This window comes from Gobius niger (genome assembly GCF_951799975.1).
Source record: "Gobius niger genome assembly, chromosome: 6".
NCBI lineage: Eukaryota > Metazoa > Chordata > Actinopteri > Gobiiformes > Gobiidae > Gobius > Gobius niger.
Window position 1 is genome coordinate 16,091,145 of NC_136857.1, and position 15,483 is coordinate 16,106,627.

The following is a 15,483-nucleotide window of genomic DNA, read 5'->3' on the forward strand; positions in this document are numbered from 1 at the left end:
GGTAAATGGTCAGTCTGCCCCAGGGTGGCTGTGACTACAATAGTAACGTTCGAGTGTGGAGTGAATGAATAATGACTTTAAGTAGCACTTTTGAGAAACATGTGACACAGGCTGATGAAGCACAATAAGTGTAAGTCGTTATTGATGAAGCCACAGTCCTTAAAATATATGCGGCCCGCGACCCGCTATGGGGGATGAATTTCGGCCCTCGACCCAAATGACTTCGACACCTCTGTAATAGAGGACCCTTGGCTACATCACCCATGTTCATTACAAACATGCTTTATCTGCTATTCTTTAGAATTTAAAATGAGATTTCGTCAGCGAAAGTTGTGGTTTTATCGGATGTTTGGAGCCGATATCTGATCTATTTTTTCAAGGATCGACTCAAATATCAAATATCAGTATCAGATCGGTGTAGCCCTCGTGTTTACAGTAATTCAGCCTCATCCTCCTCGTCCTCTGAGCCGGACGGACCCTGACGCACCTCTTCGTACCACTTGTTGGTCAAAGTTTTCATCTGGATTCGACCATGCAGAAGGTCCTGTAAAAAGGTGGAATCACTGCATTAAAAAAAATTAAGGAGATTTAATTAACTTAAAGAAATAGAGTTTAGTTGAAGCTTTTGACGGTATAACCTTGAGCTAAAAAATACAATATTGTATTGCATATGTCAATTTAAATGCAAATCAGAAAACTATAATGAACAAAAATGCCAAAACATTAAATAAATAGCAGTATTTTGATGTTAAGAATCCCAGATGAGTTCAGTTCTTTATTCACTTTAGTGACACTGCCTCCGCATCCACACTTACCCTGGGACCATCTGGCAAAACACTCTAAAGCCTTATGATGTAATACATTGCAATGTTTGAGTGTTATACAGAACTAATACATTTGTATGGTTAGTAAGGGGTTGTGTTCAAATTAACTGTCAAAAAATACATATGTAACAGCCTGTTTTCCACTCTGAGAGTATTGTGTCTTATCAGACAGAGAATGTTGTAACAGACTGGTTTGCGTTGACAGTGGCGTACCTCTTGGGTGAGCCTGCGGGTGAAGAAAGGGTTAAGGTACTTAGCATCAAGCCACATAAAGCCCTTCAGATCCTGTCGATGGTAGATGTGGGCTTCATACTCCTCCTCCGTCAGCTCAGACAGGTGCTCCGACTCAATCGTGTTTCCCTGGACAGATGGGAAGATAAAATGAAGAAAAGTACAAAGGCAGGAGACAAAAAGACAGATTGAAACACACGGGTCATCGGAGCAGTCAGGGGTGGATTGTAGAGAGCTCAGGCCAACAACACAGGAGGCACAGGGGGAATTTACATCAGAGAGCACACAACAGCAGTGGGACAGGCAGGTCTGATAGATCTAGTTTCTGCTGCCCCTAGCTTAAACACGCTTTGAAACACATCACACATGTAAGGAGCCTGCACACACACAGCTAACTGCCTCCAATGACTGCAGTGAGCCCCCAGTACGTGCTGGAATCAAGAAGTTACTATTGCTCTGATCATACAAATGTTTTGTTTTTTTACTGGAGAGCACAGTTTTCCGGACTCTGAACTCTCTCTTTGTTAATCCTAGTCTGTCACTGGTCATAAACCTGCTCATGGGAAGTACATCAATGTCAGATAGAAACACAGACCTGAATAACTGCAGACTTGAACAAATAATGAATTCAATATAAAGTTCAGCAAAGCAATATTGAGAGGCATCGCTGTTCCAAGATCTATATGACAACTGCATTGATAGTGTTGTTTGAGTGTTCTTGGTCAAAATATATTTAATCTGATCTCATTTGTAATCTGATACTTAAATTTGAAAGTGAAATGCGAGAGTAAAAATGTTAAAATGAGGTATTTTCCTCCACCTAAATGTTCCAGCAATGTGCTAATGTGTAGAATGAGCCCAGACCTGTTCACCACAACTGCCTCTAAAATCCTGCACTGCCACTCAAAAAGGTGTTAATTCGGTCCTAAGTGCCATCCTGCACGAGTTTAATATAGAAGGTGCAGTTACACATATGACCTGAGGTGGCACCAGCGAGTATAAAATGGCCAACTTGCATCTAGCCCCTTTAACCATGAGGTGCAGGTTTTCTGACCGTGGGAAATGTATGGAGCACAATCTACAGCAAATAGTTGGCTTAATGACTGAATCAGATAAAAACGTTGTGCATTCATGTCCTTCCTCGGCGCAGCAGAGCGGTCGGTGTCGGAGTTGGCACAGCCCACTGGAGCTCCATGGAACATAGAACAAAAAAAAAAGCTCCCATTTCTTGGCCTTTGATTAGTCTGATCATTCAATCATCAATATCAGGTTGTTTGAGCAAACAGAGAGACACTTTTGCAAGGACAGTGTTTAAGTGTCACACAGTTTCACTTGCCCGTCACAACCCACAACTTATGCTTATGTAAGAGAAAATACTTTCTTCAAGCTTTAGCTAAGAATGACTATATGATAATACAATAATATAATCAATATAATCAAAACAAAAAGCAGTTCATCACCATTTTCTGTGTCTTGCTGAGATTGACATCTTTCTTGTTCTTGCGTCGAGATTGGCTGTCTTCAATATCCATGATGCGGATCAGGGGCATCGTTCCACCCCCCATAAGCAGAATGGTAAAAAGTACAATAATAATGGTGGTGGTACCAATGAGCTGGCGCTTCTCTATGGGCTCCAGGCCCAGATGGAGGCTCAAAGCGTAGGGAATCGCACCTCTCAAACCTTTCATGGAGTCAAAAACAAACAGACAATAAGTAGGAGCTAGGATTGTGTAACGCACTATAGCGAGGCTGATCTGTACTGACCGCTGAACCACATGATGAACATCATTTTAGGGGTGATCTTGTGGTCTCGGAAAAAGTTGAGCAGGAAAGATAGAGGGAAGATGTTGATTGCACGACCAAGTAAGACCAGAACCTAAGAGTGCGGCACGTTTCATTACATGGGTTGTCCAGTTAGTTTTCCATAAATGCTCACATAAAATACTCACTATGCACCAGATGACAAACGATATCTCAAATTTATGGGGGAAGCTGAAGATAGAGAGACCGAGGAAAGCAAACACACACGTTTCTGGGAGGAGGGGATACATTGCATTAATCACAAACTGGTCTGACAAAACTGTAAGTGGACTGAGAGAGGTTGAAGGTATGACCAACCACACATGAAGGCCACAGCGCGCAATGTCTGCTGCATGAGGATCTGAGTCACAGGGGACAGGTTGTGATGGGTGTAGTGGGACATCACAATACCAGTGAAAAGGATGGACATGATCCCTGTGGAGGGAAGGAGCAGAACATGTGAGTTGAGATAAATACATGAATCAACCTGTGCTTGGTTTAAACAGAGCTGTGCCCTCACCAGAGAGCTGGATACCCTCTGCCAGTCCATACGGAAGATAAGCGAAGATCAGCATCATCCCAAACTCCAGAGAGGGGGTCTTCCGCAGGTCAAAATGCTTCAAAAACTGATCAGTCAGTTAAGTTAATCAAGTCCATCTACTGTACATGCGATACAGGGTTATTATTAATATGGCTGCGTATTTAGACACCAGGTTTAATGGCTTGATATTTGGTTGTTGTAATGTTCAAATAAATTCTAGAAAATGAAAAAGAACCTCTTAAGACCAGAGTTCTCCACTTCAGGTTTGCCCAGGTTACAGCCTATAGGCCAGAGTAACGCCTCATTTGAAAGCTAAGGGCTACAAATAATCTAAATAGATCTTTTCCCTTACAGTGTTGTCACTTTTTTGTCACGTTTTCATCTCATTTTTGTTACTATTTTGACACTTTTTTTTTAAAGCTTTTAGATTTGGGTTAAGCCAAACTGGAGAAAACGTGCTCGGTTCAGGTGGGAATTAAGAAGTTCTGGTATAAAAACCCTGAAAGGTACGCAGCCCAAATTATTCGTAAGTATTTTTGACCAAAGGATAGACAAAGGATTTGTTATGTGAGGATACAACAGCTGAGATCAGGCCAGTGAGCGTTCCCAGGGCAGCGGAACCAAAAAACATCTTTAGAAAGTAGCCCAGAGCCTGAATAAAGATCTCCCAGCCTGTAACCATGGAGTTGTCCGACTGGGAAAAGAACCCCTCCGCAGTACTGAAAGATAAAAAACAGAGTTATTATGTGCCACTGATGATCTAGTGCAGTGGTTACCAATGTGGGGGCCGGCCACCCTACACCTGCACCTAGGATTACAGGGCCCCAGAGCTTTGTCTAGTCAGAGGGCCAGGTCATAAGTGATAATATTTGAGCAAATTAAATTGTTAAAAATCGATTTCAAATGCACCTTTAATAAGAAAGAGAAAGGAAGAAAGAACGAAAGAAAGAAAAAAAGAAAGATATCGCATTATTATTATTAAATTATACATTTGTAATACAACGCTCAGCCTCTAGAGGGCACCATCAATTCATTACAGAAATCGAACCATCTTTAGACAATATGTTGGTGAACCTTCAGCAATAGGAATAGAGTTATGAGGGTTTACTATCTGGTTGAAATCTGTGACTTGGAAGCTATTTTGCAAAATATGCTCAAACCCAAGTATTCGAAGCCAGCCAAAAACTTCTCCGACATCTAATAATCTGAAATTGTAAAATGATTTTACTTTTGATGATGATTTTGTGATGAGATGAGAGCAATGATTTTCATGAAGGCAAACCACCATGCCTAACACGCTCTACGTGTGGGCTAAGTAGAAACTATCTGCAATCAAGAGTATTGTTTACTGACCAGCACATTTAGTCGGGTTAGAGTAGCTTGTGGTGCAACAAACAAGTAAACGGCCAAGCTGGTCCAACCCATCCATTATTCATGCCTTCTTTTACTATATGGGTGCAGCTAAGACACTTGAGATCACTTTGTACATTTAGCTGCTCGTAAGTAAGCAAGATAAGGCTTGCAGACTGACGGTAAACAGACATGACACCGAGATAGTTTTCTGCCAAACTCGATAGTCAAGTCTCATCGGTGTGACTCAACTTCAGCCCAGCTAGACAATAGTGAAGTATGTATTTGTTTATCACAATATCAAACTACTTTGCACTTTTGTGCACACCACCTCACGATGCTTTCTGGAAGAATGCAGGTGAATACTTTTAATAAGTTTACACAAAGAGTGTATACTTGGAAGATGACTCACTACAAGTAAACTAAAACAAGTAGTAGTAGAAGAACAAGTTAGAAGTAACATGGATTTATTTAATTGATCAGTTTTTTCCCTGCTTTTTGAACTATACCTATACAATTCACGCATGTAAATGTTAATGGAAATAAGTACACATATAGCTAAAATATTTACTCACATAAAGGTAGGCTACAAGTAAAAAGTGGTGACCTAAATAAATACTCAAGTAAAAGCAAAAAAGTACTTGGAGAAAGTGTTACTTGAGTACTGTGAGTAATAAGTAACTGTTTGAACTGAAATATAAATCAGACTTTTACACTCGAGTACTTGTACCCGGTTTTACCCGTGTGAATAAATAAATGATCCGATTTGTTTCTACTTTCCCCATTGTGTGAAGAGGAAAGTGCTCCGGTAAACTGTACTGTAGTCCACTATCTTCATTTCATTTAGTGCTGTTTAATAGCACAAGGCCCTTACTTGGTCAGTACAATGGAGACTGCGTCATTGAGAATGCTCTCTCCAAACACCAACATGTTCAGCACCGGGTCCACGTTCAGAGCGTTGAAGATGGCAATGGTGGCTACAGGATCGACAGCTGATATTAGGGAGCCAAAGGCAAAGCTACAGCCGGAAAGAGAAGAAAAAAAAGAATCCATTAATTTACATATTAGATAAGGATCATTTTGTAACAATAAGTCCAATTCACTTTCACAAACAAACAAACATAAAGGTTTGCAATAAAATGCATCACATCTTCAATATAACAAAATACTTTGAGTCAACAACCAGCATTGCTGTGGGGTCAAACCCATCAAAATCAAAACAATACAAGCCCCTCATTCATGTGTGCCTATTACTATTGATACCCAGATATGCATGGGTAGCACGGTGGCACAGTGGTTAGTGCTCCTGAAAAAAGGTTCCAGGTTTTATTGGGGCCTTTCTGTGTGGAGTTTGCATGTTCTCTCTAGGTTCCCTCCAGTACTGCAGTTCTCCTACCACTATAAACATGTACAATAGGCCAGGATGTGCATGGTGGTGGTCAGAGGGACCGTTGTCGCAGATGTGTGCGGATACATATATATAGGGCTGAAACAATTAATCGATTAATGGACAAATAATCTATTATTGAAATAACTATTTGAGAAAACGATTGATCGTTTTCTAGTAAACACAGACTTAAATAGAGCAAAAATGACAAGAACATTTTCTATTTTGGATGAAAACCTATTGTGTTTTTCAACTTAGGGTCTGTAGTGTTTCGTACATTGAAAAGTTCATAAATATCTATCCATGTCTCATCCAATCAGAAATCAGAATTGGCAGTAGGGGCCTCCAAAAACATTCACTTTAAGTTTACTCCATCAACATGTGCTCAAGCAGCAGCACTTTTGCTTTATGTGATAAAAAAAAAAAATAATAATCATACACCATTTGCAGCCAAGCGATTAACTGTAAAAATAATCGGTAGATTAATCGATTACTAAAATAATCATTAGTTGCAGCACTACGATACATATGTAGCTTAGCAATACTGAGTGTGGAGGGAATGACGTACAAATCCCCTAAACTTTGTGAAGCACTTTGGGTGACCTGTGTCATGTCACGTGTTTTATAACAGGGAAAAAAGAACAATTATTTGAATAAACACAATTTCATATGAGCGAAAAGTCAATAAGCAGTAAACTTAAAAATCATAGACAGATCGGCGCAATGCCTGAAAAGCTTTGACATTCAAAACTAGCTCTTGGTACCAAAATAGCACTGACATTTCAAGTGAACAGAGAAAACCTAAATTATGAGCTACTCACTTGATCACATCCTAACAGGAATTCTAATAATATTTTGGAAGCCCAAATTCAAATAAATGTATTAAAAGTTCAATAGCATCTTCTTTACAACAGGATGTACCTATTGTACATGTTTATAGTGGTCAGGGAAACCTACACAGACACAGGGAGAACATGCCAAGTCCACACTCAATCCGGGAGCAGGCCTGGGACATTCTAGCTGTAAAGCAGTCACGCTTCAGTCTAATAAGAGATGCTAGTGATCAATATAATAAAGCAAAGGAGGAGAGAATACCTGTCAGTCATGGTCATCTTGTAGATTACATCAGCCTAGGCAAAACAAAAGTCTATGTTCAATTTGATTTAGACTTTTAAGAGCATCTATTACTTCAACGATGTGACTAGAATAGGTTGAGAGAAAAAGAGCATGGATTCTGAAGTCTGTGACAGGGAAGCTCTACTGTCCTCACCTGGCCCAAGAAATATATGCCTCCTCCAACTATAAATGCAGAGATGGCAGTACCGATCACAGCGAACAGGGTGATGGAGCCAATGTTCTGGAAGAAATTACCCTTAAAAAACAAACAAAAAAAACACATTATTTTGAACCAGATCACTTTTCAGTTTCATTCATTTTGTATGAGAAGCACGGAAGAGAACATGTGAAGTATGATTACAGAGACTACAGATATAAGTGTCTGATTATTGAGTAACACTTGACATATTATAATACAAGGTTCATATTAAATCATTAGTCAATGATAGTATGTTTGTGAATGTTAGATAATGCTTTTTGTACCTTGTGCAAGGAATAACCAGATTCAAAAATGATAGGTGGCAGCAGCAAAAGGAAGAACATGTTGGGTCGAAACATTTCCTCTTCCTTTAAAAGAGAAAGCAAAGTTCATGCACATGTTAAAGAACTGTGTCAAATTACAGGGATGTAAAGATCCCCGAGAATAGTGTTTTACTGCAATTCAACGTGTTTATCTAGAACATCGCCATAAAGAAAGTTATTATTACACATTCATTACAGTCGCAAAGGAGTCAGCTCTGTAATAATCAGCTAATACAAAAACCTCAGACATAGTCAAAGGAGGAAATGGTGTAGCAGGAAGTGTAGCTTGTGCTATGACACACAAACCTGTCAGAATGCATTTCTATTTGACAGCCGCATGATGCACACAAGAGAGGGAAATCCCTGCCAGCCAGTGCATTCACGTTTCAGCTTATAACTAGTGACAGTGTCCTCACACACATGCACGCACACACACACACACACATATGCCAAGGAGGAACAAAAAGATTGTAAGTGCTAACCCCAGCCTCACACACACAAACTGGAAGTATCACGGTGACCTTAGCACACTTGATTATTTCAGGCATATAATGAGATCATTGTTGCCCGTCAGTTAAATGGGCCAGCCTCCCAGATCAGGCGTAGCAATCATGTGCCAATGTGTCGGAGCGTGATGCACCATGTGGTTGAGCACAAGCCCCTCTGTGTGCCATGTCGCTGCAAGATGGCACAAAATATAGATTTCTATGAGATTCTGCTGAAAATCCTGTTTATTTCAGCTAATTAAAAACAGCAGGACGCATGTATACCAGAGCTGTTATTTCATGCCTTTTTCCACTTTCTTTATGGACTTCCCTCTTGCGTTTAAAAATGGTCATATACATTTTATACCTCCGTCGACGATATCTGAAGTACAAATTTTATAATGATTACAACTAGGGCTGCACGATATTGAAGTGACTTGCGATATGCGATACGGTATTATTGCAATATTTCACCAAACACACTATGTTCCATTTTTTTCAGCAAATTGTGTCAAAAGAAGACTTAAAAAACACCCAATCAGGACCAAAACAAGGGTAGAATTTAACAAAGCTAGTAAATGTTCAATTAAAAATGAACTTTTACACATGATTTCAATGCATGAGTTTGAGTTTGCAAAAAAAATGGGTCGATCTCAGTCAGATGAAGGCTATGGTGATGTTGCGATATATTGTGGCTTCTCGCGATACAGATATTGCATCAGCTAATATCGCGATACGATATTTTTCGCGATATATTGTGCAGCCCTAATTACAACCTTGTTTTATTTTATGCTGAAACTATGCTTCTACATTTACATTCATTTCCCACTGAATGGCAATTATGATTTGGGAAGACAAAAAGAAAACACAAAGGGTAAAAACAATTAAATTCAGGTCAAAGCTAACTGTAGGATGTTAAAATAAACCTCTGACATTTTGTTGGCCGTTTTTTTTCCTTCGAGGAAGAGAAAGGTCGTAAATAAATATTAATATGGGGGAGAGAGAGGCAGCAGGCCAAGCATGCACAACAACCTGACATGTACAGCTGTACTCCTGTAAGCAGGAATGCACATGTTTAACAGCCGTGCACACTGTGTCTGTGGCTGCATCAACACAACAATGATTTTGATTATGATGAATGGTAACAGAATGAACATGTTCTCGATGATATTGGAATGGTCTGCCTAAAATGTCTGGATGTTTGGCTATCTACAATCATTACAGTGAGCCCCAACCAATTGCCTTTCTTTACACAGCCTTGACATTATGAGCAGTGAAAGCACAGATTTACTGTAAATTAATATGTATTAAAAAAAAAAAGTCAAGCTTTTGAAGTACAGACTCACAGGAGATTTAGCTTTGACAGCAGTTCATTCTCCACATGGGAAAACTAAAGCACAATTAAAATGGCTCCCCATGTCTGTGCAGTGTGGGATATATCTATTAAAAGTCTGTATTGCCCTTTGGGGCCTGAAACTCAGCAGCTACACAAGAAAATGATGAGTGCCTTGTCGGAACACAACATGACAATTTGGACAACTGCACAATTTAATGAGTTTGCTTATTCTCACTACAATCTATGTACACTTTCCTTAGGCAAAGGGATGAAGACAGGCAAAGTATCCAATGTAGCAATGCATGGGTGCCACATGATATGCCGTGTTTTAGATGGTGGATGCCGATGTGTTCTGAGGTGATACCAAAGACAAATTTACACCTTGGTGGACAATAAAGTTTTTGTATGAGATTTGCACAGCCAATAGCTTATCATACAGTTGGCATGCAGAAAATACAGACAGCAACTCCGGCTCTGACTGTGTATTTGAATATATAAAAGATCATTAAACAAAGGCGGGTATGGTAGGGACATGACAGGTCCCGGCCAGTGATGACAGAAGGCTGAGGCCCGTGGGGTTTCATATCCCTTGGTGGTTTCCAGGTCGGTGCTAAGGGCTTGTTAGATTTGCCAATTGGGACAGGCTGGTGACGCAGGCAGCACATGGGAATAAACACATACGATCAAAAATAACCTCCTACACTTTTCACGGTTGCTTCAACATAGTATGATTGTTCAAATAACAACTTCTTGTCCTGATTGATCCATAAAAATCCATCCCGCGCCTGTGGGAGCTGGGATTTGAACTGCCGACTGACAAGAAAACATGTCAATATACGTTGTACGTTAATGTTAAGATGCTCATGTAACAACTTTACTAAAAAAAATATTTCTCTCCGTCTTGTGCACCTTTAATAACATTCAGAGAAACCGTGGGAAACTGTGTGGCGCAGCCGTTAGCGTTTGTGCTTCACAGCAAGAAGGTCCCGGGTTTGATTCCCACTTGGACGGGGCCTTTCTGTGTAGAGTTTGCATATTCTCCCCATGTCTGCATAGGTTTCCTCCAGGTACTCCGATTACTCCTACCACTGAAAACATGCACAATAGGTGACTCCTCCAGCCAGGTGATTCTAACCATCAGCCTGGCTCCACATCTGGAGATGGGTGCCCGGGTACCGTACTGCCGCTTACGGGTCGCCCCAGTGGCGTCGAAGGATGGGTTAAATGCAGAGGACAAATTTTGTTGTACAGTTGCTGTATAATGACAAATAAAGCACATTAACCTTCAAGGAGGTAAAAAAAACAAACTTAGAGGATCATTTATCAAGTGTTTGCATATGTGCAAAGCGAGCAGCACATGCAAAAGTGAATCAGCAGCGGAGCCATTTAAGCATTTTTTACTCACGCAGCATTGTTTCATTGTTTCAGCATTGTCTCAGATTTGGGGCCCTAACACTGTAATACAGGCAACATCAAATAGTAAATGAAGTGCAACATGCCCATAAAATAGCATATTTTATGTTTCAGCTTGCACCGGTTATTTAGCACATGCCTGAACATATAATCCCTATAGTGTTTCATGGAGTGCAGAATTTTGACTTGTCTGTACAATGTCCCTCTGGCCCGAGTTTATTTTAAATGACTCAAAACAGAGAATGGCTCTTTGTTACACCAGAATGAAACTGCATGATTCAAACTGTTATTGGTCTTCATCCTATTTTTCTCACAACAACCTTCCGGTTAAAGAATGCTGGCTCTACCAGTGGGATCAGGCTCCCCGAAAACAGAGAACATCTTATAAAGTCACACTTGTGAATACTCTGGATGCTAGAAACACATTACGAAAACTAATTAATTAATTAATTTGGGCGGTGAAGAGCAGTTTAAATTTCTCTGTTTTCAGGGCAATTAAACATACTAAGATGCTCTTCCTCACATCACATATGTAAAAACATTTGTATATGCATGGTTTCTGGTAATTGTAACTGAGTAACTTTTCTCCTGCTGCTCTCACAAAGGGCTGCAGAGTCCGAAGGAGAATGCTGCCTTTATGGCCAGGTGAGCATGTGATGGCAGCTCAGATATTCAAAGGACAGGGCCAGGGAGGTAAGGGGGCTCCGGGGCTCTAGTTACTGGCTCCAGCGATTCAGCGACACACACATGGGGCCCCATGGGCTAAAAAACAATGAGTTCCTGTGTGCAAGAAACATTGACACAACCTGTCCCGCTTTTCCGCCCCCCCTTCCTCTCTTGTTCGTTCCCCTCATTCACTGGCAGAGAACAAGGAATGTTAATTAAAGGCTGTGAGAACACGCAGAAAAAAAGGATAACTCCCAGGCATGTAGTGGAAAGAGGTAGCAAGTACAAACAAAACAAAAAGAGCGTAGTATGTTATTTATGACTCATGAGTGACAGGGTAGGAATGTATGCCATGTTTTTTTTTACAAAATGGTGAAAACATGATAGTCAGCAGCAGTGCCTCACGGGATTTGGGTTGTGTGTGAGTGGGGGGTTCCCAGAAAAATTCACTGCAGTTTCAATTTCATCAAGCGCCGAGCAGTTTCAAGTCCAAAGCTAATACTGTCAAGGCTTTTCCCAATTCGCTGTCCCTGCCCAGTCAGGCTTGGATTTTTTTGTTGTTGAAAAATTAGAGTATGAATGGGTGAGTGGAGCCTTGCTGTAAAGCGCTTTGAGTGCCTAATGTAGGTGGAAAAGCGCTATATAAATTGAGACCATTTACCATATTTTCTGACATATTTGTACAAACCCGCTTCCCAGGCAATAAAATTCCAAACATATGTAAAGAGTTACATATGATTGTGAGAGCTTTGGAGCTCTCACAATCCCTCCACACGGCAATAGCGCCGATTCTTGCTTCTGTTTTAGCGTTCAATACAAAATGTGCTACAGTATATTTAGATGTAGACAGTGCACAGCAGTCCGGCTTTATCTTTATAAAGAAATGCTGCAATTAGCAGTATAAACTAGTAGACTAGCATACTAGTATAAATAAAATAATATTCAAAAATGGCTTTGTAACAATTTCATAAAAGACTGTGAGCAGTTTCAAAACAGGAAGCATTATCAATAACCAGGTAAAAAAGGAAACACAAACCGGATTACATTATTTGGCAAGATCTCTGTTAAGTCAATGAAATTTGCAAACCATTGCTATTCTTACTATCCCGAATTTGTTGAGAATTGGGCTTGTTCTGCTTAAACATCAGGAAAATCAATAGAAAATCAATAAGTCCAGGACAACATGAGCAAACAGAGATTGACAAATGATGTACCTTCCAATTGGCCAGCTCCTGGAATTCAATGATCTTAATGAACCCTCCCATTAGGATTCCTAGAGAGAACAAAGAGACACTGTTGAGAAAAGCACCACTGCTGTTTAAACTTTTATCACATCATTAAAATTTCAAGCTCTGTGGATGTAAAAATACTGAAAACCTAAGTGTGTGCGCGCTATTTTGGTAGAAAAAAGCAATGGTGATTTGGCATGCAGTCCAAATCAGTAAAAAGTGTTTAAAATAGCCATTAGTCTTAGATTTGTCTTTAAGAGTGTCCCCTTGGGCTCCGAGCTCTCATGTAACGACTCACTAGATAAAGACATTAATTTAAAAGCTGCGGAGAGGGCAAGAAAAACATGTGTAACGGACATAAAAAGAGATGACAAGGTAGAATTGCAGCTAAAGCATGAAATGTATTACATTGGAGGCAGATGGCAGCCCAGAGAGGACAGGCGTAAAGCAAAGGAAAGCACACAAAGAAAAAGGAAACCACAAGGAAGGAAAAGAAGAACTTCCTGATTTGTTCGACTGTTATCTTTGTGGAGCAGAAAATGTTAATGTTAAAAACACATGGCACTCATAAGGAAAAACAAAGGAAATGCTGCCGCCACAGAGGGCAAAAAACTTCAAGGGACACACCAGAAAGAATGATAATAATAAAAAGGTTTATAATGTAAAATGATTAATACACAAACTGCTACTTTAAAAGGAAGCATTTCCATGTTTATTTGTAGATCAGGCATTTATGCTGACCAACAAAAAACATTGCACACATCTTTTTTTTTAAACTGACATATTTTAATTCAAATCTATTTCTTTCATAATATTTTACTCACCAAGAGACACAACGGCAACACTTTCAGGAAGAAAATGCAGCTTGAACTTAATAAGAAGGTGCACCAATATGATGCAGATACCTGAGGAGAGGGAAAGGGAAAAGGTGTAGAGATTACACATAAAGTCAAATTTCAAAGCTACTGTCAAATAACTGTTCTGTTGAAAAACAATTTCAAAACGTAAACTACAACTTGACATATAATTCTGCATGCAGAGCAGTGCGCTGTAACATGACTTCGTAGATTGGTGCCATTATTCATAATTTATGGCCCATGCAAAGCTCTGTGGTTAAAAACATGTGACTGGTAAGAGCAAAACTGCATTATGGGCACTTTGTGTGAGGTTCTTTGTGGCGTTTTTTTTACTTCACATAATAACCACATCCTTTACAGAAATCATTGCCGACACTTCTGATCTAACACAAAACTTAAGTGCCCTCACATTTCCGGCCATCTTTTTATTGGCCATAATACGTTGTGAAAAGTGGTAAATGATGTCTTTTGCTTATCTGTCAGGCAAATATTGTAAGTTAGGCTGTCATAATAAATACTATACCGACTTATAGTTCACTAAAAAACAGATGAACGGTACATTTTTGGGCTCGATATTTATAGTTTATTTGATTTTTTACTGAAGCAAACCGAGTTTCGTAATATTTCATGTTTATTGCAGCCTTTGTGGTATTTTAGGATATGATGATGCACTTTTAAAACAAAGGTTTACTGTCATTTTTATGCCTGAGAGCTGACAGTATCGCTAGAGTCAATAATATCGTTAATCGCAATACTTTCCTGTCTCAATATATCGGACTTCAAATTTGTTACCGTGACAGGCCTAATTGTAGGTACAAGGAAATACCTACCAATAACCAACAGACTGAAAAATATTGTCAGTCCACTGGATTGCTCTTCTTCCTGTGCCTTGACTCCAGTCTGCACTGGGAGGATTGGCTTAGCGGTCGGGGGTGGCAAGGTACTTGGTTTGTTGCTTGTTGTTAAATGAAGGGTCCCGTTGTTTTTGACATCCGTGTCATTCGATTTGCTGCAGAAAGACAGATGGAATCAACAAATGGAGACATTTTAGCAAGCTCATTACGATCATCATTTTTGTTACTAATATTATCATTATTACACAAGCACACGCAGCAGCTATATTGAAGTTTGAGGAATTACAAACAGGGTAGGCTACACCATTTTGTCAATATTAATGATGAATATGTCATGATCTACATTGCGGTACTTTACAAACGGAGACTTCAATACTAGGAGAGTCAGCTGGTGTGAGCATTCATGGACACAGTACATAAATTGACCTCTCACACCTGGCAGGCTGTCCGTCCTTTGGTTCTTCGCCTTCATGTCTTTCATCGTTTCCTTCGTTATTTATTGATACAGACTGTTTTTGAACAGTATCAGGATGGTCATCAGCCTCTCCAGCTTTCTCCTCCTGCTGTTGCGCTAGCGATAGCGTACGTGGATTTAGCAGCAGCAATAGCAACAACATAACAAATGGCTGCAAAACAGCACTACGAAAGCCTCGCGTTGTGACACGACTTATTCTTGATTTGTTTTACAACTTAAATAGACGTTTAACAAGGAAAAGCGCTGCCTGGTCCATGTCGACAGCTCCGCGTATCATCGCTACTTATTTCCTGGTCAGGTGCTTGTGGGAAATTGTAGTCCTGTTGTGTAATAATAAATGCCATTTTTTTAAAGACATATCAATAATGGACAGAGCATTATGGTAATTACTGAAAGA

At 39.9% G+C, this 15,483-nt stretch overlaps 1 protein-coding gene across 1 annotated transcript; it reads right to left on the reverse strand.

Annotated features, from left to right (window-relative positions):
• Positions 1-351: 351 nt before the first annotated feature.
• On the reverse strand, positions 352-15,385 carry slc9a8 (solute carrier family 9 member 8). The gene is made up of 16 exons (XM_079558759.1): positions 15,047-15,385; positions 14,588-14,766; positions 13,725-13,805; positions 12,886-12,944; positions 7,733-7,816; positions 7,404-7,505; positions 7,229-7,263; positions 5,621-5,764; positions 3,974-4,115; positions 3,376-3,481; positions 3,174-3,290; positions 3,005-3,087; positions 2,820-2,931; positions 2,516-2,736; positions 1,038-1,184; positions 352-544 (listed from the first exon to the last, which is right to left on the reverse strand). Exons 1-16 carry the CDS (start codon positions 15,226-15,228, stop codon positions 431-433), a joined length of 1,908 nt encoding a protein of 635 aa, XP_079414885.1. The 5' UTR covers positions 15,229-15,385; the 3' UTR covers positions 352-430.
• Between the last annotated feature and the right edge of the window lie 98 nt (positions 15,386-15,483).